Here is a 26,568-nt window from a genome sequence, read left to right on the forward strand (position 1 = left end):
TAGGTTGTTTCCATCGTTTTGCTATTGTGAACAATGCTGCCATGAACATAGGTGTGCATATGTCTATTCGAGTGACGACTGTTATTTCTCTAGGATATATTCCTAGGAGTGGGATTGCTGGATCGGATGGTATGTCTGTTTCTAGCTTTCTGAGGAAGCGCCATATCATTTTCCAAAATAGTTGTATCATTTTGCATTCCCACCAGCAGTGCATAAGTGTTCCGATCTCCCCGCAGCCCCTGCAACATTTGTTATTTCCAGTGTTTTTGATTCATGCCAGTAATGCCGGGGTGAGATGGTATCTCATTGTGGTTTTAATTTGCATTTCTCGAATGGCTAGTGATCCTTTCCGTCTTCTTTTGATGCTTCCTTCATCGTTCAGTATTTTGGCCATAGAATCCTCCACTACTACAACTCAAAGCTTGAATTTTTTCTTCAGTTCTTTCAGCTTGAGAAACGCTGAGCGTGTTCTTCCCTTTTGGTTTTCTATCTCCAGGTCTTTGGACATTTCATTATAATACTTTACTTTGTCTTATTGAGGCGACCTTTGAAATCTTCTGTTCAGTCCTTTCACTTCATCATTTCTTCCATTTGCTTTAGCTGCTCAAGAACAAGTTTCAGAGTCTCTTCTAACATCCACTTTGCCAGTTTCTTCCTTTCCTGTCTTTTTAATGACCTTTGGCATTCTTCATGTATGGATGTCCTTGATGTCATCCCACAACTCGTCTGGTCTTCAGTCATTGGTGTTCATTGCATCAAATCTCTTCTTGAGACATTCTCTAAATTCAGGTAGGATATACTCAAGGTGGTGTTTTGGCTCTCATGGACTAGTTTGAATTTTCTTCAGCTTCATCTTGAGCTTGCATATGAGCAATTCATGATCTGTTCCACAACCATCCCTTGGCCTTGTTCTGACCGATAATATCGAGGTTCTCCATCATCTCTTTCCACAGATGTAGTCCATTTGATTCCTGTGTATTCCATTTTGTGAGGTCCACATGTATAGTCACCGTTTAAGTTGTTGAAGAAAGGTATTTGCAATGAATAAGCTGTTGGCCTTGCAAAATTCTATCATGCTATCTCCAGCATTGCTTCTATCACCAAGGCCATATTTATAGACTACTGATCCTCCTTTTTTTCAAACTTTCACATTTCAATTGCCAGTAATTATCAATGCATCTTGATTGCGTGTTTGATCAATTTCAGACTGCAGAAGTTGGTAAAAATCTTCAATTCTCTCATCTTTGGTATTAGTGGTTGGTGCATAAATTTGAATAATAGTGGTATTAACTGATCTTTCTTGTAGGCGTATGGATATTATCTTATCACTGACAGTGTTATACTTCAGGATAGATCTTGAAATGTTCTTTTTGACAATGAATGTGACTCCATTCCTTTTCGATTTGTCACTTCTGGCATAGTAGACCATATGACTGTCCAATTCAAAATGGTCAATACTAGTCCATTTCAGCTGATTAATGCCTAGGATATCAATGTTTATGTGTTCCATTTCATTTTTGATGACTTCTAATTTTCCTAGATTCATACTTCATACATTCCATGTTCTGATTATTAACGGATGTTTGCAGCTGTTTCTTCTCATTTTGAGTTGTGCCACATCAGCAAATGAAGGTCCTGAAATCTTGATCCCATCCAGGTAATTAAGGTCAGCTCTACTTTGATGAGGTAGCTCTTCCACAGTCGTCTTTTGAATGCCTTCCAACCTGAGGGGCTCATCTTCCAGTACTATATCAGACAATGTTCAGCTGCTATTTATAAAGTTTTCACTGGCTGATTTTCTCAGAAGTAGACCTCCAGGTCCTTCTTCCTAGTCCATCTTAGTCTGGAAGCTCTGCTGAAGTCTCCACCATGGGTGACCCTGCTGGTATTTGAAATACTGGTGGCATAGCTTCAAACATCACAGCAACATGCAAGCCACCCTGTACAACAAACTGACAGACGAGTGGTGGGCCAAGCTCATAGTCAACGTGAAAGGGGTCTGTCTATACAAGGCATGAACACTGGGAGGTATGATTCAATGAGGCCATCAAGTAATAGTACACCAGGATTTTTCAATAGTTTTATCAACATGGTATATAGAGAGAATAAAGGAGGAATTACTGATTGTCCAGATTTGTTAAGTCTTAGATTATTTCAAAATGGATTTATGGAATCTGTAAGTAATTATGAAATATATATAATTAATTAAGCTTAAATATTTCAAATACTTTTTATGCCAACAGTAGGCTTTGGCTCATAGCATATATGGGTCTTAAACTCTGAGTCAAGTCCAACACTCAGCAAGTAGCAAGCAATGTGACCCATTCTAAGTAATCAGTTTGGTACTTTCTACCATTTACTCTCTATTTGCCTGGATTTATTTTCTCTCCACTTTTCTGACTTTGATCTCTGACTTTGATCTCTGTTTTGATGACTTTCTTGACCACTCTTCTGTAGGCTGTGATCATTCGTATATATGCACACACACGCACACTTGTACACATACACACATCCACACAATCCTACATCAAGCCTGCCCTCAAAGGTTTCCTCCTATTCTGCAATTCTATGACTTATTCAGAGAATTGTAGTTAAGATTGTAGAGCTAGGCAACAAACAGAATAGGGAAAGTCAGGTGGCTTCCAAATTTTTTCTATAACAGGTCTTTATTTGCTAAAAGTAAATTCTCAGAGTATCAGGCTATCTCATGCTCAAGGGGAATTCACCACTTCCAAAGTTATGTACAATAAGTTTTAGTTTCCCAAATGCTTCATACAGTCACATTTCTATTTCTATCTCTTAGTCAAGTAATAAAAAGACGACTCTTACTTCATATTTATGTGATTTAATTTTCCATACTGAAAAACTGTTACGTACATATGCAGTTCCTTAAAAATAAAGTTTACTTTGTTTAACTAAAGTGATATGTACTTACAGAAACTGTTAAAAGTAGGAAAACATTTTAGTATACTCTTTGTCCTCCCAACAAATGTAACACTTTGGCTTTTTCCTCTCTTCTGTATTAATTCTTTTTGCTTATTTCTTATTAAAAATAACTGTGATCATATAGTCCATATGACTTTACCACATTTTATAACCAACATTATGAAACAGCATTTTCCAGATTATTATAAATATTATTTGTTTTGCAAACATTACTATTGATAATTGCATAATACTCCATCATGCAAATATATCAAAATAAAGCACTTTCCAAACTAGTAGAAATATAGATGGCTTCCACTACTATACAGATTTAACATTTCTTAAATTCCTTCTTCTTAAATAAAGAAAAATGCACAAAGGCATATCTTATCTCTAGGAAATAAAGGTGTACTCCAAAATTATACGTATTTACATATTCTTCCTATACCTACATCATTCATGCTGATACACAGTGAAGAATTATTTACATAATATAGGCATATCTGTTTCACAAAACATGTTTAAGGGAGTTAAAGGTCCTTTTCTACTAATTATAATGTAATATTCTGCTTTATAAGGCCCAACTAAAATTACAGAAAGAAAAAATGATACTAAAGAGGGAAATAAATCAATACAGACTAACAGATCAAAAAGAAGTAGACCTCAAAAAGATCTAGGCTAGTGATTCCCAAACTTGTGGAGACTTTAAAATAAGCACTGAAGTCTTGCTCACAGAATCAGAATGTTTTGAGATGGAGACTGGAACTCTGTATTTTAAAACTTCCAAAAATCTAGTGAAAGGCCTGGTGTGGGAAGAATGGAGCTGGTGCACACACCACATCTTACACATGGAAAAATAGGTCCAGATTTTTAGTTTGTTTCCTTGTGTAAATGGTACATTTCTTCCCTATTTCCATTGAGTAGTTTGATCAAATGACTTGATGTATTTAATTATGAAAGGTCTCTAGACCAAACTTCCTAACAGTGGTCCTCACATCACCTGCATCTGAATCATTTCAAGTGATTCATCTGAAAATGCAAATTCCTGGGCCTGCCACAGAGATACTGAACTGGGAATCTGGCCATACATTTGCATTTTAAACACAAACCCAAAAGGACTAAAGGTGATTTCCACAGATAGTAAACTTTAAAACCCACTTCTAAGGATGACTGCAGCCCTTGTGGTGCAGTGGTTAAAAGCTTACCTGCAAACCAAAAGGTTGGCAGTTCGAATCCACCAGCTGCTCCTTGGAAACCCTATGGGGGCAGATCTACTCTTTCCTATAGTGTCACTGTAAGTTGGAATCAACTCAAAGGCAACTGGTAAGGATGATTACTGTCACCATCATTCACCTTCCTTACCTAAAAATCAACAAATCAAAAAGATCTATGTGGAGCATATAATCATCGAATCATTCCTTCCTTCCCTTCTTCGTTCAGTTCATTCTCTCCTCAAATCTTTCCCATTCTTAACCAATTATGTTTTCACTGATTAAACCCTCTTCTCCTCATATTCTCAGACTGCTTTTGTTGGCAGTACCAGAAATGATGGACTAGAGGGAATATTTTAAAGAGGTGGCAATCTAAATCAAACATTTCTTTCTTATATTGCACATAACAAGAAAGGTGCTGGAACTCACCACGAGAAATAAAAACTATAACTGAGAGCAACGAATAAAAGGTAATACAGAAATTCATAACCTCTGCAGAACGGCCAAGGTCCCACTAACAAACTTTTTTTTTTAATGCAGAAAATTGTGCTCGCTGTACCTGACATTGTGCAAGTATGTTTACTGTGATTTAGTATCCACACAAGAAATTTAATAATTTTTCAGCTGGAATGAATTGACAGCCAGTGTTAGAAAGTGCAGACTCTACAGAATCAATAAAAGCTGCTGGCATCACAAAGTAGTTTTTTGTCCAGAAAACATCTCACAAAGGTCAGGTTTACAAACCACCAGGTACCAGTATCACTTTCACATCTTTCCAGGGCTATTAAAATTCCATTAAACAACCTTCCAAAACTAACTTGCAGCCTTTAAAGTTCACCAAGATGATTGCCAAGGCATATCACCCACAGTTCAAACTCTGAAAGCTAACTAACTCTTGGTTAACTTTTGTTCCCTTTTTACTAAATATTGTGGGGAGATTTCTGTTTAGTAAAAGAAAAATATCAGAGTAAATATATATTTATTGGTAGCTATAATGTGGATCTAAATGGGCATATCCTTTTAACAAAATGATGGATATTGCTTAGCTATCAGGAAATGATTTCCCAAAGTAAGCTATTTCTCCAGTGCAAATCCTGGGAAGCCACTACCGCTAAACTGGTGTCATAAAATCAAGGCTGTGTTTTAAGACACAGTATTCAATTGTGCCTGAAAAGCACTCAAAATTAAGCAATATTTCTTCCTCACTTTAGAAATAAGGCTTTTCCATATTGTATTTTCATTATAGGTTCCAAGTCGCAAATGGAATTTCATCATGCATAATCAATTCTCGATTAGCCACTCATTCAACATTTATTGAGCACCTAATAAACCCATATACACACTGCGGCATAAGCCTGACCACAACCCCTCTTTGCTCAGTCTGCTGGTGACCTAAAACACGAATGGAATGAAAGGGGGACCATGTACTCCCTAGGATGAAGCATTTCTCTCCACCCTGAGCAGAGACGCTTGGCTGACTACAGATCCAGGCAAGAGTCTTCATCAGGACTTCAGTTTTCCTCTCAAGGGCATAAACTTCATTATTTGCTTATTTGATCTCAAAAGTAGATGAATTTGCACTTAATCAAAACAGAATTCTCGCACCTCAGGACCTTAACAGAGAACAGGGAATTCTGCTCCCCTATTCAAACCAAATGCCCGGATTAAAAAATTACGTTTGTAGTGGAGGATGGGCAGTCTATCTGTTCCTCTAACTCAGGGATCTCCAAATTTCTAAAAATCACGAACGCACCCCCATAGGTGAACCATACTCATATACTATACCTATGAACTATACTCATGCACTATAGTACTAAAAGGAGCCCTAATGGCTCAGTGGTTAAGTGCTCAGCAGTTAACCAAAAGGTTGGCAGTTCGAGCCCACTAGTCACTCTGTGGGAGAAAGACGTGGCAGTCTGCTTCCCTAAGGATTCACATCCTTGGAATGCCTTATCGGGCAGGTTCTCCTCTGTCCTATAGGGTCACTGTGAGTCAGAATTGACTCAACAGCAATGGATTATTGTACTAAAATAGTATGTACAATATAAAATATACACAAAACAAAGGATGAGAAAATACAAATAAATACAGATTTTAGTATCTTCTTCATGCACCCTGATGTCGCATCTTGCTATATGACCTAGGGTGCGCAAACCCATAAGCTATTAGCCTCTATAGCAAAATTCCTTTATGGAGACCAGTGGCTAAGAAAGTGGGGTCATATCTCCAGAAAGTCACAAATACTTGGACAATAGTGTCTTAGCCTTCTAAGAAATCCTTTCAGAGTGCTATGCTTTTTGTGGCACACCTGCAAGCTCGAACGAATGCCAAAAAATATACAGTATGTGAGTTTGAGAGTTAAATGGATGCTGTTGATATCGATTATATCCCGCACTAGTCCCCTTATGAACTCCTGTGTAAAAATTTCTTTCTAATCTAATGCCAAGTTGGGTTTTTTCCCCCCTGTAGACAATAAGCTTTCAAGAAGTTCACAGTCAAAACTGCAGCTTGATTTTAGAATCCACATATGTGACTATGGCCTACTTTCTGGTGTTCCAATTTCCCACCAAATCTCAACTTTTCTATTCCATCTGTTTTCCTAGGGTCTTAATTTAAAAAAAAAAAAAAAAAAAAAATTTAAGTATATTTTTATATGTAATTGCATATTTGTAAGTTGTTTTGTAGAACACAGCAAAGTAAAAAAAATAAACAAAACTCACCAAAAACAAGTGAGGGATTGATTACACTCTGGTTTTCATTAAAAAAACTCCATTGCTGTCGAGTTGATTCCAACTCATAGCAGCACTATAGGACAGAGTAGAACTGCCCCATAGAGTTTCCAAGGAGCACTTGGTGGATTTGAACTGCCGACCTTCTGGTTAGCAGCCAAAGCACTTAACCACTATGCCACGAGGTTTTCCTAAGAATAGATACAAAAAAAGATATTCCCACGAACTCCAGATTATCTGTATTTTGGTTTACATATACTCTGAACTGTGAAAACGCAGAATTATGAACAAACATCATTCTGTAAAAGAGCCTTGGGATTGCACCCTTGTTTCTGACAGCAAGGGAAAGCTCTTTACTTAATTATCAGCAATCCTCACCTGCTGTCCTCCTCACCACTCTTTATTGGCAGAAGTAATCAAAGGCTAATTGTAACAATACATTGTTATCACAGCTTTTCTAAAGCACGTGCCTAATAGCAAAAACATGAACTGTTTCTAATAAGTGCCCAGTAAATATTCGTTGAATGAATGGGAAAATAACAACCAATAACTTCAACAGTCACTTTACTTAAAGTGCCATTGTTTGGTTTCTTCTTTCACAGAACTCTAGCATCAGGTAAAGCCTCAAGATTCAGAATGGCAAGTAGATTGCATCTTAAGTACTAATCATGATCAAATGCAGTGGTTAATAGAAACTCTGTCTTGAGAAACATTCTGAGCAGGGAACCCTGGTTGATTAGTAAAAGAATGCCTCGAGTTAGGGAGGGTGGAAGGGCAACAGAAGTGTTGTCAATTTGCTGACATCACTCTCGATAGATATTGAATGGTTTCAAAATCCAACGGTGCTTATTTAAAAGGTTCAATGAGTTTTCTTCTCCCAAGACTTGCTTCCTAGTTCTGTGTACTTTTATTTTTATCAGTCCAATCTGCCACTCTCAGTCATACTAAACTAGGAAGAGCTTGTTGAAGACAAGGGCCATGTCTTTCCCATCTTTTTAATTCCCACACATAGCATAGTATGTACTCAGTTGTTTTAGTTATATACTGCTGCTATAACACAAGTGAGTGGCTTTAACAAAAAGAAATTTATTTTCTCACACTTTAGGAGGCTAGAAGTCCGAAATCAGGGCTCCAGCTCTAGTGGAAGGCTTTCTCTGTCAGCTCTGGTGGAAGGTCCATGTCTCTTCAGTTTCTATTCCTTGACTCCTTGGTAATCTTCATGTGGCATGGCATCTATCTTCCCCCATCTCTGGTCTCTTCTCTCTTCTCTATCCTAATCTGCTTTTTTATATCTCAAATGTGATTAGCTTAAAACACACCCTACACTGACATGGCCTCTTAATATAACAAAGAAAACCCACAGGTATAGGGGTTAGGATTTACAACACATATTTTCAGGGGACACAATTCAATCTATAACGTCAGTAAATGTTGGCTGACCCTCTACGGTTCATTTTATAGCTACAACCAAAAAATGATCTAGACTAACAGTTCTCAGCCCTAGTTCTCAATTCTGACTATACATTAGAACCACCTGGAATGTTTTTAGAAATTACAGGGCCCCATCAATAGAAATTGTGATGCAATTGTCAAGAATGGGGCACAGACATGAATTTAGTTTTATTTTAAGGTTACCAAGTGATGCAAACAAGCAGCCTGATTGAGAAAGCTAATTCATTCTAGATCAACATTAGTTCCTAAAGACTACATCCTTCTCTTATGGATTTACAATGTGTATTAATTAGCATACTGAAGACAACGAGAAGTTTTGCCATAAGGAATCTTATTTAATTTTACATAAGCCAGCTTTCCCCAAAGTTCACAAATCTCCTATTATAAATACAGTTTTATTGGAACACAGCCATGCCTATTAATTTACATATTGTTTGTGGCTTCTTTCATGCTACAAGGGCTGAGTTGAGAAGTTGCCACAGAGGCCTTATGGCCTACAAAGCCTAAATTATTTACTATCTGGCCCTTTAAGGAAGTGTTTGCCACCCTTGCATTAGTGTGTTAGGGAACATACCAGAGGAATACTAATCCAAACCAGGGGGGTGCACACTTGACCCTAAAAGTTCAGAGGAAAGGCCTCTTTGGACAGAGTTCCACCTCTACTTCAACCACAACAGTTCTGCATTTACTTTTCAAATTTCACTTGAAGAAGGGGTTCTCTTCATTGCTAAGAAAAGTTTGAACTCCACTGACTTAGAAACTCAGAGATCTGAATAGGCAAAGGCCAGATAAATTACATTCTGCTGTGTCATGGAAATCCTGGTGGCGTACTGGTTAAGAGCTATGGCTGCTAACCAAAAGGTCGGCAGTTCAAATCCACCAGGCCCTCCTTAGGAACCCTATGGGGCAGTTCTACTCTGTCCTATAGAGTCGCTGTGAGTAGGAATCAACCCGATGGCAACAGGTTTTGGTGTCATGGATAGCTTTAGCTAACATTCCCCAACATCAAAGTTATTAACCTTATCTTATTTAAATTGAATATTTGATAAATACCTAATCCCCCTTAAGTTATGTACATTACATTTATTTAGCTCTCCTATAGAAATTACATATAAAAGTTACACTTTAATATTATATCCTTGGATTTTGCAAGAATCAACAGAAAAATCAAGGTAGAGAACATATTTTGAGTTTGTATATATTAACAATTAAAAGTATTTCCATTATACTATTCATTATCTCTTAGGAAATGATGCATGAAAATGAAATCTTCTTAGTGTTTACAGTCTAGAAACATGTAGACTTCTTATGGTTAACTATATGCTTCCTTTTACAATTCTCAAATTATATAAATCATTCCATTTCCCTATTTTTCTGGAGAGCTAGGATACACCAGTTGGTAAAATTATCTTCTTCCCTCAAAACACAATACAGCATTTTATACAGCTTTTATTTTCATGGTCTGTTGCAAACAATCATTTAATGTAAGCAGTCTAAAATCCTTTTTGGAAGTAGACAATGTATAACAAACATGTAAATTAAACTCATTAATCCTATGGAAGAAATGGATTTCTCCACTTTATCTGAACACAGCACATATGAAAAGAAAAAGGAATAAAAGAGACATTTAAACTAACTGCCATATAAATTAATGGAATGCAATTACTGGCCCCTTTTTGATCTTGGATCAATATATAGCAACCATTGCTACAGATGATCAGTCAAATGTGGCTTTATGTAAAACATAACTGAACAATTTGAAATTTATGCAACAGAAAAATACTGCTCATATTCTTTGCTAACTAAAAGGGCAAGAAACAATGTTTCCCCCTTCCATATCATAATTAATCTTATACACAAAAGACAGTGTCTTTGCAAGCCTTGAAATAAAACAGAATTCACTTTAAAAAAAAAAATTCCCACATTAATAATGGAATCATTCAGCATCAGGAAATTTTCTCCCTGTTGTGAATATTTCGTCTTAAGTCATTTACATTTCCATAACCGGTTTATGCCACTTATCTTGCAGGACATTTTAGATTTATGAGGGCGGGAAAAAGTAGCAACACATAAATGAGATCTAGAAAAGCACACAATAGCTATAAAAACAACTCATCCATCATCTCTACATTTTGATTCCAGAGACAGCAGTGAAAGGTGTTTCTGCACCACTCACCCCGCACACTTACAAAGGTTTGCTTCATCATTTACACAACTGAAACTGATTGATTAGCTGCTAGAGAAAAATCAATACAAACATCCTAGAAAACACTAGCTTGTAAATTCATTCTGGCCCCAACAAAATCCTGGTCACTGCTTGACATATTTTTCTAGATATCTAAAATGCAACCATGTCAAACACCAGCCCCCACATACTGTTATTTTCAGGAATTTTTAAAACCTGAATCTCAGCAGAGGTAGGGAAGTGAGGGGCAAGGTATCTCAGCAGTCTGTTAGAACAATAAGTTGATACCCAGAAGTTACCTGATAAATCTTACACTAGAAGCAGCACTGTCCACAAACATGAAAAATATGTTGAGAAGGTAAAAGTAGTCAATGAAAATGTTGAGGGGACTGGTTTAAAGAGAAAAAAAGACAAGGAAGTTAGGAAAGCATTTAAAAATATATATATATATATATTTGTAAAAGGTAAAGTTTCTATTTAAAAATAGAAATAATTTTGACTTTGATGCTATCCATTCAGAAGTTAATGAGCTCCATTTCTCGTTTTTTTGGCAGGTATATGTATAGTCAGAATATTTTTAGTACTTTGGGAAACCATTTCACATTCAGAATGATTTTATGATTATTTCACAATCTCTTCTGAGTGCTTCCTTTCCTCTGGGTTAGCCCTTAGTCTCTTCATTCCTTTTGACTACCAAGAAATAAGTTTTTATGAATATGAAATGCTTCATAAATACGCTATTGGGAAAGAAATCCAGATCTTATTGTATATTCTGCCATATGACAGGCAACCTGGGTTCTAATCCCCATTCTGCAACTGGCTTAACAGTTTTTCAAAATTACTTTGTGTTTCTGACACACAGTAGCCATTAAAAAATTAAGAAAAGGAAAGAATGGAAATGCCATTTTAAGAATGGGAAATTTAACTTCCACTGATAAAATGGCTTTAAACGTGGTACTAAAATTTGTTGGCAGCATATTTAGACTATTCTATTACAGTAACTTTTCATAGAACCATAGAGTCTGTTATTCATTATGGGACAACCTAATCATGGTATAATGCAGATTTTAAGAGTTTCTGGTCCAAAGAAGGAGTCCTGGTGGCGAGGTGGTTAAGAGATCGGCTGCTAATCAAAAGATCTGCTGTTTGAATCCATCAGCTGCTCCTTGGAAACCCTATGGGGCAGTTCTGCTCTGTCCTATAGGATTGCTATGAGTCGGAATCGACTCTACAACAGTGGGTTTTAGTTTAAATAACATGTCTTCTTCATAATATTGTCAAAACCAATTACTTCATATATGTTATCTCTAATTCTTGCAACAAACAACATTAAATATGTTATAGTGACAGGAAAACCATGGCTTGGAAAGGTCAGGTACCTTTGCTGAGGTCATGTGGCTGGTAAGCAATACAGCAGTATTTCAAATCCAAACTCTGCCTATAGCAAAGAGCACCAAACACTTGACAACACAAAGTTTTCTAAACACACTGGCTGCCCTAGCAAGTTGTGACCTCAATCTTTTAGAAACAATACCACATATCAACCAAATGTGTTCAGACAGAATGCTCTTCAGAAACAAGGATGGTGACGCTTGCTTTGGACGTGTCATTAGGAAAGACCAATCGCTAGAAAAGGACATCATGTTTTGTAAAGCAGAGGGTCAGCAAAAATGAGGGAAACTCTCCACGAGACAGAGCTCACTAGTCCAGAAACTAGCATTTAGTTTTGACTCTAATATACAGATAATAAAATAGAAAAACCTTACATTGTAAACATTTCATGACTGAGAATAAAGATACATATATCTCTACTGACGATGACAGAAATACCAAATAAACCTAACCTGCCTCTATAAATAAAATAGCCACCAAATCCCTGCTAACCTCTGATTACACACCTTAACTGGCCCAACCCACTTGGATACAACAATGCTATTGTTTTTAGTTGCTGTCAAATCGGCTCTGACTCATGGCAACTTTACTTTTAACAGGATGAAACCTTGCCTGGTCCTGCACTATCCTCATAATTGTTAGTATGTTTGAGCCCACTGTTGCACGTATTGTGTCAATCCACCTCATGAAGAATTTTCCTTGTTTTCGCTGACCCCCTACGTTACCAAACATGATGTCCTTTTCCAGCGATGGGTCTTTCCTGATGATGTGTCCTAAGTAAGCAAGAGGAAGTCTCACCATTCTTGCTTTGGAGCCTTCTGGATGTACTGGGTGTACTTCCTCCAAGACTTACATGACAATGTTAACTAATAACCAAAGTCCACAGGAGCAACACATTGCACCTTTGTTGCTCCAGGGAGTGTTTCTAAAGATAAACTGGAGAGCTAAGTAGGACACTTCAGAAAAATTTTGGAATCAGTTTATAAAGACTACTGTATTTTTATGCAAGTAACGCACAAGTTATACTTTTTTTTGCCAACTAAGCAACACACCCTGCCTCCGCATTACTTTCATAAGCACACTATGCTTATATGTGTTGGTGTGCCATTTTCAAAAAAAATGTGGTATGTTTGCTCCTGTCTTTTTTTCTCAAGGCACATATAATACAGAAATGGCCCATACAAAGTCATGAAGGAATCATATCAAATTGTCAGCATAAGTTACAGATGAGGATAGATACGAAGGAATAAGAGAGATACTTTAACTTCCTACATGGTGATTTTACATTCGCATACTGTTCAAATAAATTTTCAAAATAAAATGAAATAGATTTTTTTTAAGTTATATGTAGCTGTTGTTAGAAATGTATAATGTTGAAAAGCACTTGAAAGGAACTATTCATTGCCTTTTAATTTGCAGTGTTTTGGTAAATAGGTCAGATAGGTTTAATATCCCCATTACCAGACATAACAGGAGAAAAAAGTACCAATTTTGCCAGCAATGACAATATTTTTCAAATAGATTAGGTTTCTATCCAATATTTTTGCTTCTGAAAAATCCTTAGCATAGTCATGTTGTAGAAAAAAGAAAACCACACAGGTTTTTCTCAGATTAGGCAATAATCTGGTTCTAAAACAAAATACTGGCAAGAGTCAATGCTCTTCCTTTCATTTCTCTTTCAATACTCGTTGAACGTGAATGGAGGAAGGGACTGAACTAAGAATCAAAAATCAAAAAACAAAAAAAAAAAGTTGGAAGGTGTCAATAAACAAATCAAGGGTATGTTTCTCTCCATTAAAAGGAACATCTCAAATTCCTGTTGATCAAACTCTTAGATCTACTAAATAAAGAAATGAATTTGGAACTCATGCTTCCAGAGGCTCAGGGTGTGGAGTAGTCAAAGAAGCACTCCAGGTTACTTGCTAAAAGGAAAAGTACAATGCCAATAACTATTAACCTACAAGATTATATGACACAATAGATTATCTCACATTGGGTATAAAAACACACCAAGGTTACATACATGTATTATAAACAAAGACAAAAGTGGAAGTTTATGGTTTAAGCAGTTATGTGACAATGCAAGTGTGACTCATGTTAAAGATGTCTTACTATATGCTGAGAGACAATCACATTTCCCAGCAAGTGACTGATTCAGAAGTAGATGAATACCCAACACAATTATTCTAATTAGCCCTCTCCACCAGTACTACTCTTGATGGAGTGGTACGAGGACCTGATCGATTAAATCTAGTAACGTTTTCCATTAGTTAATATGAAATATTTGCAAACTCTTCAGAAAGCTAAAGAAGCACGTGTCTAAAGTGGGGTGTTATTAGAAGACTAGTATAATTTATTCAGAAGACTAATTTGCACATAATTCTAGAACTCTTACCTTGAAAAGACTGTTTGGCTCTATCTACTAGTTCATCAGTTGGATAACTGGCCAAATTTCCTCTGGCGTGTTTAGTTTTGCAGTAGGTGCAAGCATTGAGACACCTGTTCAAATGATAGCAATAAGTAAGTCTCAAACATTTAAAGATAGTCTACACTTAACATAGGGAAAAAAAAAAACCCCAAATCATACTCTGAAATGCTATTTTAGCAACATTTCCTAGTTTATATAACATATATAAAACCATAAATATTTATCATGTCGCATATTTTCTCTGTTTCCACCAGGCACAGAAATCTGCAAATTTTTTAGGTTTCAACTATTCAAGAATGGTTGTACAAATTGCATCATATTATCTTAAAATGCAAACAGCTATGAGGAACAGAATTTATAAATGATCAACTAATTAAAAGAAATTCAAGGTCCACTTTTTTTGTTTTTGAAAATCACTGATATTTGCTTGGCCTTCATACAAGTAGAAAAATTTAATACTGCTTATATTGTATTATTCAGAAATGATGACACATACATAACTTTTAACTAGGCAACAGAGCATTCTCATCAGAATACACATCCTTAGAAATTTTCAGATAATATTTTTCACTTCTTGTAATCAGAAAGTTAAAAAAAAACTATTGAAACATCCATTGAATACTCTCTGGGATCACATTAGTCAAAATTAAGAAACAGAATGAAAACACTAGCTTTACACGTTTTTTTTTTTTAAACAGACTTATTTCCCAATAGTTTTTAGATGTGATAAAGAACTGCCTTTTAAAAACTAAAATGTTGGTTCTACTTATGTAGTTTTAAAATATAATTTAAATAGCTTCTCTTATTATAAAATAAAACAGTCACAACATAATAAAATAGTCCTATGACAAAAAGATAAGGCTCAACAACCTTAAACAAAACAAAATAACATCTCTTCAGGGATTCAATTGCTATAAAGAGTAGCAAAGTTTTAAAAGACCATCATTATACAAATGCTTTCAGATTTCATTTCAGTTGGCACACCAAGAAAAACAGAACTTTTAATAATTGAACCTGACCAATATTTATTTTATTATTGACACAGTGGCTGCAACAATGGCCTCAAACATAGCAACAATTCTGAGGATAGCACAGGACCAGACAGTGTTTCATTCTGTTGTACATAGTGTCGCTATGAGTCAGAACTGACTCGACAGCACCTAACAACAAACAACTTTAAAACACATATGAATCACTATACTCAGCAGTTAAATATGCAATGCTTTTTGTCTGATAATCTTTGGGACCTGTAACTAAAGTAACACAAAACAAAAAACCAAACTCACTGCCATCTAGTCGATTCCAACTCATAGCCATCCTATAGGAAAGAGCAGAAATGCCCTACAAGGTTTCAGAGCAGCTGGTGGATTCGAACTGCAGACCTTTTAGTTAGCAGCCATAGCTCTCAACTACTATGCCACCAGGGCTCCAAGCTGACACATACATTCTGAAAACATATTTTACCATACATCCAACCAACATTAACATAAAGAGCTAACACTCCTTTTCTCCCTCGTTAGCCATCTACATATTTTAAAAAATACATATATATACAACACAATTTTTGGCCTTTCTTATGAAGACAGGTCCTAGTTTATTATATGTCTTCTCTTTTCAACTTCTGACCTTTCCGTAATAAGGAGAAGGAGAATACTGTTCTGTTGTCTTCTCCTTGGGAGGGTAACTCACTTTTGTTTAGCCATGAGTACCAGACAGTTACAGGTGTTTTACATACATTATCTCATCTAACCTTTCACGAGCTGGGTATTAATATCTCCATTTTACAGATGAAGAAATTACCTCAAAGAAAGCATATAAGTAGCTTTCTCAAGACCATGTAACAGCTGAGATTCAAATCCAGGCCTCTAGATTTCAAAGTAGAGTATATACTGTTTCCTCCACAGAAGATATGTGTGTCAAACATCATGTTGTTACTGCTGCTGTTGTTAGCTGCCAACAGGTTGACCCCCAACACATGGTGACCCCATGAACAACGGAACTGGACTGTTGTGATCCACAGGATTTTCACTGGCTGACTTTCAAAAGTAGATTGCCAGGCCTTTCTTTCTAGTCCATCTTAGTCTGGAAGTTCCACTGAAGCTTGTTCAGCATCACAGCAACATGCAAGCCTCCACTGACAGATTGGCGGTGGCTGTGCATGAGGTGCATTGGCTTGGAATCAAACTTGGGTCTCCAGCATGGAAGGCAAGAATTCTTCACTGGACTACCATTGCGCTAGTCAAATACCCTAGCTACAGTCAAATACAAAAAAGATAGACAATCATCTGACATGAGGTATAAGGTAATATACCACATATATTCATAGATATGGCCAGCACTTATCCTCCTGTGTACGTTCCTCCTAGCTCTTGAAGCTACTTGTTTAAAACATGTGTTTCTCTTTTATTCTTTAGAAATCTAAAACCAGGCTTCTTTTCCATCCACTAGGCCCAAACCAGTCAGTTTCATCCTTGTTGTTTACAAGTTGTTTTTCCTCCTCTTGTTGGCTCTGTGGGAAAACATGTCACCTCATCTGACCTGCTGTGTCTTTTAAAATTCTACAACTCAGGTTCTCAAAGGAGTTTTCTGGGTACCCAGAAAGATCAGTGCTCTCTCTGCCCATCTCCTCAAGTGGCTCCTCAGTGCAGCAAGCCCCACCATTCACCTGGGATTTCCCCTTATGACTGGCATCATCAGGTTAAATCCGTCGCCTTCTGAGGATCTGCTATCTCTACCTCCTGACACTCATCAGGTCTCCTGACTCCTCTTATTGCTCTTATTTCTCCAATTACCAGTGAAGAGCTCCATGAATTAAGCTGATAATGTTTTAAAAAAATTACTAATATTTCTAACTTGGGCTCTATCTTAAAAGTGTCTTAAGACACCCCTTAACAGGGGGAAAGAGAAAGGAAGAAAAACATCCATTTTAAACATTTGTAAGATAAACTGATCAACCCATGTAAAGCACTTAGAATTGTGCCTGTACAATTGGCCGTTAGTTGTATAATGTGATTGTCTTTAAACAATTGTGTGAGGATATAACTATGTATTATCATGTTCCAGGTGTACCTAAATTTATGGAGCAGACGTGCTGCTGATAGGTTGGTTTAAAAGCCAACTGTGGAAACCAAATCATATTTTTCTACTGGCTCACTTAATACAGGTGGAAATCTATCTCCCCCAGAAAATCACTCATGAAAATGTACTAAAAAGTTTAAATAAAACAAGGAGATATTCAGAAACTTTCATAATAATAAAAATAAGCCAGTAAGTATAACTATTACATTAAGACTTCAAAATAGTCTTTACTAAACTGCTCACCTCGAGTTAATTAGGGCTGTTGGTGAGAGATAGAGATATATATTGATATATATCTATATACACATATATATTTAAGGTCTAAACTGTTTATTGTATAAAATGGGTTTATCCTAAACCACAGCTATCAAAATAGTACTTTTAATTTTGATAAAGTGAAAATTTTTATGGAGTGTATTTCTTTACGCATGCTCTAACACTACCAACTCAAGAATTAAATCCACTATGCCTTACTCTTAAAAGGAAGACAGATTAATTATAATACAGAGGGAAAAAAATGCAATGCAAAATCATAAAAGAATGGGCTCTTTGATGGAATCTGGTTTAAAAACAATTTTTTAGTCTGCCAGGAATTATGTTGACCAGTCATTTAGACAGGACAAGCCTCCCACAAAGTAAAGAAATTCATAATAGGAACCCCTTTAGTCGATAGTTTCAGTTAGCAGTAAACAATCAAATAATTGTCTAAGAGTAAGAACACCGAGCCAGTTTCTTCAACTGTCAGAAAACAAAAGATCTTTGAAGGTTGACTTCTGAAAGCCAAAACCAAAAAGAGATGGCTGTTGAACGGCAAGCAAGAAGCAAAACCTGAATAGACCTAGACTGTTGTGACGGAAGAATAAAACTAGCACACCACACCTACTAATCTTTGCACAAGTTGTTATATGGCCACAGACCAAGAAATAACTAAAAACCTCAAAGGCAGAGAAAGATTAAGCATTTAACTTAGCAGTAAAACTCTGAGGTTTTAAAAGGCATCAGTCGTAGAATATGTTTAACTTACTCAAAACAAACAAATGATGTAACAATGGATTTTCACAAGTTAAAATATTTCAAAGGGTTTAAATGTATTAACAACTTACCAGTTTAATACCTGAATCACATAAAGCAAATAAAAACTGAAAGTTTAAAAATATTTACTCTTAACTTTTAAATGGCAACTTTATAGTATCATATGTTTTGGAATAATTAAAATATCAGAGTTATACTTTTAAAACTTCACCCATACTGTTGTGTTTTTTTGGGGGGAGAGAAAAAAAGCCTAATGTGACTCAGGCTTCTCTTCTCTCTCTGTCCCAGGTCAAAGATAAATTAGAATATACAAAACCTATTTTGGACTCCAGCAATGACACTTCAAAATAGCACATTCTATTCCAGTCAGAATGATTCAATCTTTAAGCAACTGACAGAAAAATAAACTTTCTCAAAGATTCAAATGTTACAACATAATAAGCCCTTAATAAGAGCTGAACCCTGGAAAAAACATTCTTTGGTGTAGCCACATTCTTCATATTGAAGCATCATTAAGCATAGAAAAAAGAAAGCCTAACAAACAAAAAGTTCACACACTTTATTTAGGCTGTGCCAGACTTGATTGTTACATATAGTCTATTGTGAGCCCTCATCTTGGTATTAAAAGTATTTCCAGAAAAATTACCAACTTTTTGATCTTTCAAACAAGAATAACCCATTGCCGTTGAGTCGATTCCAACGAGGACAGAGCAGAACTGCCCTGTAGGGTCTGCAAGGAGCAGCTGGTGGATTCAAACTGCAGATCTTTTGGTTAGCAACTGAGCTCTTAACCACTGTGCCACCCGGGCTCCTCAAACAAGTAGAGGAGATACTTATATCAGCAAAATCTATTAGATCTTCAATGGGTAATACTTTTTTGCCAAAATCAAAATCGTGAAAAAGCAAAGAAAAAGGACACACTTGCAAAACTAGCAGAATGCAGTTCCAAAATCTTAATTCTTTGAGCTTCTTGTGGACAGACTCCTCCTACCCAAAAGGAATCTCTCCACAAGAATGCTGACTGAATCTTCTCTCCCCAACTCCAAAACTTTATTATTAACAATTACAGTACCACCTCTATCTTCAATTGTTTCCTTTCTAGAGTTCCTTTGCTTCTCCATTAAAAAAACAAACAAACAAACAAATAAAAATAAAAAATAACCAAGATCTCCCCTATCTGTACAAAATAAAAACTCAAATGCAGGTACATTTTCTCATAATCTATCCTTCACTACCTGCCGTGTTGAACTCACTATCTCTGTTTCTCATACCCTTTATCTGAAAGAATTATGCTTATCACCATCACCCATCAGTCCCTGGAAAAATCATCACAACCTTTAAAATTGCTTTGGGGTTGGGGAGGAGCTGATAATAGTAAGAGATGATTGCTCAATGCTTGCCATATTCCAGATACTCAGCTATGCATTTTACATTAATTGTTTCATATATCCTCACAGCAATCTTGATATAACAATATTTTCATAGAGGAAACTGGAGCTCAAAAAGATTTAAAAACTTGCCCAATATTACATAGATAGCAGGTCCAACACCCAACCAATCTCATCTGAAAATCCTTTATCACCTATTGTACTCTGTACTTTTCTCAGGACAAAATAACTTTATGTAATAACTTTATGCATGTGATTGTGTACTTAATATTTACTAGATTACAATTTACTTAAGAAACAGGTATATATCTTAAAAACCAATACCAAACCCACTGCCATCAGAACTGCCCCATAGGGTTCCCAAGGTTGTAAATCTTTACAGAAGCAGACTACCACATATTTCTCCTGTGGAGTGGCTAGTTGGTAGGGGTTTGAACCGCTGACCTTTCAGTTAGCAGTCAAGTGCTTAACCACTGCACCACTAGGGCTCCTTGGCATATATCTTACTTATTTTATTATCTGTTGTAGGATCTAACATAATGCTTTACATACTATTAGAGGAGCAGTGGTGGCTGAGTGTTTAAGCGCTTGGCTGCTAATCAAAATGTCGGCAGATCAAATCCACCAGCTGCTCCTTGGAAACCCTTTGGGCAGTGCTACTCTGTCCTATAGGGTTGCTATGAGTCAGAATCAAATTCACAGCAATGGGTTTGGTTTGGTTTTTATACTATTAGAATACCAATAAATACTCAAAACAATTGGTGGTTTCCTAATAGACCAAACCAGTTGTCAACCGAAGAATTTGCTGCAGAGCCAGGAGCTGTGCTAAGCAGAGGCGGGGTGGAAATTATAATTGGATCTGCATGGAACAAACCCAGTGAGCTACAAGGCAGGAAAAAGGGTTAATATCTAAGGAAATTAGGAATGCAGGAGGCACCAAGTGGCAATATGGATCTTGTCTGAGAGGTTAGGCAGCTGGCAACAGGAAACTAAAGCTTGGACACTAGAACCATAGGCCAGGAACCCTACACAGGATGTAAACATAACACGATCTGTACGCCACGCCAAACAGATTACCCAAGAAGAAAAATCAAAGCGCCTAAATATCCACCGAAGACCATCCGTTTTCAATATAACTGTCTGTCTTTACATTTTCCATCAGTAGTTTCCAGACCTTGTAATGTCACAGATAAACAAAACTAAAATGCACACACAAAAAAGTGGCACCAAATAGAGTGCTGACTTTTTATTTTGCCAAGTGAAGACAGAGAAAAAAAAAATTACACTCCCCTCTACTATCATCTGTAAGAGAGACCCTATTTTAATACCAAAATAGAAGGAAAGTCATAACGTAGGACCACAAATGTTGTTTCACGAAAAACTCAATATATTTTCCGTATCTTTCTCATTTCACCAGAAAACTAAAACCTGTTGCTGTCAAGTCAATTCCAACTCATGGCGACCCTATAAGACAGAGTAGAACTGCACCATTGGGTTTCCAACGGGGAGCTGCTGAATTTGAACTGCCGACCTTTTGATTAGCAGATGAGCCCTTAACCATTATGCCACCAGGGCCAGAGCCCCGCAAAATTCCAGCAAGGTCTACAGAAAGTACTTCCTGTAGATGATTCTTTAACATTTCCTTGTTCCCTTACATTTCTATAATCTTTGGAGTTGAAGATGTACAGGAAAGAATAGCAAGAAAATGGCTTTCTATAATTGAGTATTAGCCTGAATCAACTTACATGCCAATTCATGGGGTCCTAGAAGAAACATAAAAAATAAGTAACAATGATAATTCCAGTTGGATTTTCAACATGTTCTATTTATAGCTGGTGGTTTACTCCTTGGGAGACAAACTCCCACATCCATAATAGAAACAACGGTTTTCTAGATGTGTTTACTAAAATAGCACGGTGAAAGATGATGAAATTCTGTCAATCATAAAGCACGTTTCCCAAAAGTTCTCTTCTATTCTACCTACACTCTTATTTTTAGTTTTATAAAACAACGACAGTCATCAAAAAATTAAGGCTAAGATATTATCTATACCTTTCAAAGACAGCAATGAAGATAGCTATAGCCACCAAATAAGATTTGCTAGTGGAACAAAGATACCTGGTTGGCAATTAGAGCTGGAGACCCTGTACAAAGTGACTCTTTGTGATCCATATTTGAAATAACTTATGAATGTCCAAGCTGAAAAATAAACTGGAACTCTAAAGGCAACTCTATGTTTGTTATCATAATAGAACACTGCATTTACAGAGTGGGTCTGCGATAGATATAGATCTACATACACACAATCTTACCACTCTACCCCTAGCTGTTCTCTACACCTTGGAGTGTATTTGTTTCATTTTTTTTTTTAGGTACAGAGACCTAGCCTCTTACCAGACTTATTGAATCAAAATCTACAGGAATGGAACTAAGGCACTGGTATTTGTAAAAAGCGGTACTACTATTATATGCTTTAGTTCAAGCCCCATTTATGTGATGATAATACTAGAAATAACACTTAATTCCTGTGGTTGAATAGTTACCATCTATTATTAAACTAAGCAAAACTTAAGTGACACTTTTAAATATTCCACAGACAGTACATGAAAAGTGATCCCTATCAAAGACTTACCTAAGGATTAATCTGCTGAAGGTCTGACTAAGCCACATGCTAAATATACCAACCAAAAAATCTGAATAATGGACAACAAAATAAAATTAAAAAGAAAAGGAGTACCAGTGAGCAGAGCTATTGTTTTTGCTTCCACACTGGCTCTTGAAGCTGACGTCTGCTAGAGTGAAATCTCACAGGAAACACTGGGCTGAAGTTAATTGTATAACACATATCAGGTACCATATTTTGGAGCCTGAGATAAAAGGTATTGTTCTAGCACTGGTAAAAACATCCTAAGGAAAAAAAAAAAAATCTTATATTTCAACGGAGTTGAAACTAGAAAGCTAAATTCAGATAATTTTCTAACCCATGTGGGAAAAGAACTGAAATTGTTTGGAAGAAATAATGGTGTGAGTAATTACATAATGAAGAGAGATGAGGTGTTTTAAATTGAAATGGAAAAGTAATGCCTAAGCATTTATGCTATTACCCACCATTTCAAATTCAACTAATTCCCCAAATTTAAGAGCTGCAATTCTAATTAATATTATAATAATTTAAGGAAAATTCAAGTACTGGTCTATCTTTGGAAATTACTGCCTACAGCAGGGCGAAGAAAAAGTACTCTTCACCAGACAGGTAAAATGAGAAACCTAGCAGGTTCTTACCACACAATCCACTGACTATCAAGCTGACTACCCAACATCCGTGGGTAAAAGCTTTTGTCACTTAGGTGCTACACAACGGTCAGTGTTCTGACTCTTTAGTATAATCTTCTCCTTCATACATTGTTCTTGTTGTCAGGTGCCATTGAGTTGGTTCTGACTCATAGCAACCCTATGTACAACAGAATGAAACACTGTCCAGTCCTGCGTCATCCTCACAATCATTGTTATGCTTGAGCTCATTGTTGCAGCTACTGTATCAATCCATCTCATTAAGCGTCTTCCTCTCTTTCGCTGACCCTCTACTTTACCAACCATGATGTCCTTCTCCAGGGACTAATCCCTCCATATAGCATGTCTAAAGTATGTGAGATGAAGTCTCGCCATCCCTGCCTCTAAGAAGCATTCTGGCTGTACTTCTTCCAAGACAGATTTGTTCATTCTTTTGGCAGTCCATGGTATATTCAATATTCTTCGCCAACACGATAATTTAAAGGCGTCAATTCTTTTTCAGTCACCCTTATTCACTGTCCAGCTTTTGTGTAAATATGAGGCGATTGAAAACACCATGGCTTGGGTCAGGTGCACCTCAGTCCTTAAAGTGACATCTTTGCTTTTTAACACCTTAAGAGGACTTTTGCAGCAGATTTTCCCAATGGAATGCATCCTTTGATTTCTTGACTACTCCTTCCATGGGAGTTGATTGTGGATCCAAGTAAAATGAAATCTTTCACAACTTCAGTCTTTTCTCCATTTATCATGATGTTGCTTATTGGTCCAGTTGTGGAGGTTTTTGTTTTCTTTATGTTGAGGTGTAATCCATATTGAAATCTTTGATCTTCACCAGTAAGTGCCGAAAGACTGTGTCACTTTGCGCAAGCAAGGTTGTGTCATCTGCATACTGCAGGTTGCGTTCCTTTTTCAGTCCCGATGCCCGGTTCTTCTTCATATAGCCCAGATTCTCGGATTATCTGCTCAGCATACACATTGAATAAGTATGGTGAAAGGATACAACCCTGACACATACCTTTCCTGACTTTAAACAACGCAGTATCCCCTTGTCCTGTCCAAATGAGTGCAACTTCATCTATGTACAGGTTCCTCGTGAGCACAATTAAGTGTTTTGGAATTCCCATTCTCTGCAATGTTATCTACAATTTGTTATGATCCACACAGTCGAATGTCTTTGCATAGTCAATGAAACACAGGTAAACATCTTTCTGGTATTCTCTGCTTTCAGCCAAGATCCATATGGCATCAGCAATGATATCCCTCGTTGCACATCCTCTTCTGAATCCAGCTTGAATTTCTGGCAGTTCCCTGTCAACAGACTGCTGCCATGGCCTTTGAATGATTTTCAGCAAAATTTTTCTTGTGTGTGATATTAATATCATTGGATAATTTCTGCATTCTGTTGGATCATCTTTCCTGGGAATAGGCATAAATATGGATCTCTTCCAGTCTGTTGGCCAGGTAGCTGTTTTCCAAATTTCTTGGCATACACAAGTGAGCACCTCCAGTGCTTCATCCATTTGTTGAAACATCTCAATTGGTATTCCATGAATTCCTGGGGCCTTGTTTTTTGCCAATGCCTTCAGTGCAGCTTGGACCTCTCCCTTCAGTATCATCAGTTCTTGATCATATGCTACCTCTTGAAATGGATGAACGTCAACCAATTCTTTTTGGTACAGTGACTCTGTGTATTCCTTCCATTTTTTTTTGATGCTTCCTGCATCATTCGGTATTTTGCCCAAAGAATCCTTCAATATTGTAACTCGAGGCTTAAATTTTTTTCTTCAGTTCTTTCAGCTTCAGAAATGCTGAGTGTGTTCTTCTCTTTTGATTTTCTAACTCCAGGTCTTTGCACAAGTCATTATAATACTTTACTTTGTCTTCTCAAGCCTCCCTTTGAAATCTTCTGTTCAGCTCTTTTACTTCATCATTTCTTCCTTTCACTTTAGCTGTTCTATGTTCAAAAGCATGTTTCAGAATCTCTTCTGATATCCATTTTGGGCTTTTCTTTCTTTCCTGTCTTTTTAATGACCTCTTGCTTTCTTCATGTATGATGTCCTTGATGTCACATCACAACTCGTCTGGTCTTCGGTCATTATTGCATCAAATGTAGTCTTGAGACGTTCTTTAAATTCAGGTGGGATATACTCAAGGTCATATTTTGGCTCTCGTAGACTTGATCTAATTTTCTTCAGCTTCAACTTGAATTTGCATATGAGCAGTTGATGGTCTATTCTGCAGTCGGTCCCTCTGCTTGTTCTGACTGATGACATTGAGCTTTTCCATCATCTCTTTTCACAGATGTAGTCAATTTGATTCCTGTGTATTCCGTCTGGCAAGATCCACCTGTATAGTCTCCATTTATTTTGGTGAAAAAAGGTATTTGCAATGAAGAAGTCGTTGGTCTTGCAAAATTCTATCAGACAATCTCCAGCATCGTTTCAATCACCAAGGTCATATTTTCCAAATACAGATCCTTCTTCTTTGATTCTAACTTTTGTATTCCAATCACTAGTGATTATCATGCATCCTGATTGCATGTTTGATCAATTTCAGACTGCAGAAGTTGGAAAAAATCTTCAGTTTCTTCATCTTTGGCCTTAGTAGTTCGTGCATAAATTTTAATAATAGTCATATTAACTAGCCTTCCTTACAGGTGTATGGATATTATCCTATCACTGACAGCACTGTACTTCAGGACAGATCTTGAAATGTTCTTTTTGACTATGAATGCAATGCCATTCCTCTTTGTCACTCCTGGCATAGTGGACCATATGACTCCCATTCAAAATGGCCAACGCCAGTCCATTTCAGCTCACTAATGCTAAGGATATCAATATTTATGCGCTCCCTTTCATTTTTGATGATTTCCAATTTTCCTAGGTTTGTACTTTGTACATTCCATGTTCCTCTTTTTAATGGATGTTTGTAGCTGCTCCTTCTCGTTTTGATTCATGCCACATCAGCAAATGAAGTTTCCGAAAGCTTGACTCCATCCACATCATTGAGGTCAACTCTACTTTGAGGAGGCAGCTCTTTCCCCGTTGTATTTTGAGTGCCTTCTAACCTGAGGGGCTCATCTTCCAGCACTGTATCAGACAATGTTCTGCTGCTGTTCATAAGGTTTTCATTAGCTAATTTTTTTCAGAAGTAGACTGCCAGGTCCTTCTTCATACATATTGCACCTTATTTACCTGGCTGATATGAAAATCCCTATGGATTCAATAACAGCCCTTCTGTTTTCTTAATCCATTAATTTACCCCTACAAAATGTAAAGTTCAGTCCTTTACAAAGAACCATACCAATTTCACAAACATTAGGATTCAGAAGGAAAAAATGTATCTCAGATGGAAGAAGTATATCAATTTAAGAATGCTAATGGATATAATCCACCACCTGTCTGTCAGTTTGTCGTACTGTGATGCTATGATGCTGGAAGCTCTGTCACCAGTATTT

The 26,568-nt window shown here is 36.8% G+C and overlaps 1 protein-coding gene across 9 annotated transcripts in view; it reads right to left on the reverse strand.

The window, feature by feature from the left end:
* CDKAL1 (CDK5 regulatory subunit associated protein 1 like 1) overlaps nucleotides 1–26,568 on the reverse strand; it is a 926,518-nt gene that overhangs the window by 497,534 nt on the left and 402,416 nt on the right. For all 9 annotated transcript variants that reach the window (XM_023738358.1, XM_023738357.1, XM_023738352.1 and 6 more), the window contains one exon: nucleotides 14,290–14,393. In XM_023738358.1, coding sequence (XP_023594126.1) covers nucleotides 14,290–14,393 — 104 coding nt within the window. The remainder of the gene's footprint in view (nucleotides 1–14,289; nucleotides 14,394–26,568) is intronic.

Source organism: Trichechus manatus, unplaced genomic scaffold (genome assembly GCF_000243295.1).
Source record: "Trichechus manatus latirostris isolate Lorelei unplaced genomic scaffold, TriManLat1.0 scaffold00115, whole genome shotgun sequence".
In the NCBI taxonomy this organism is placed as follows: Eukaryota; Metazoa; Chordata; class Mammalia; order Sirenia; family Trichechidae; genus Trichechus; species Trichechus manatus.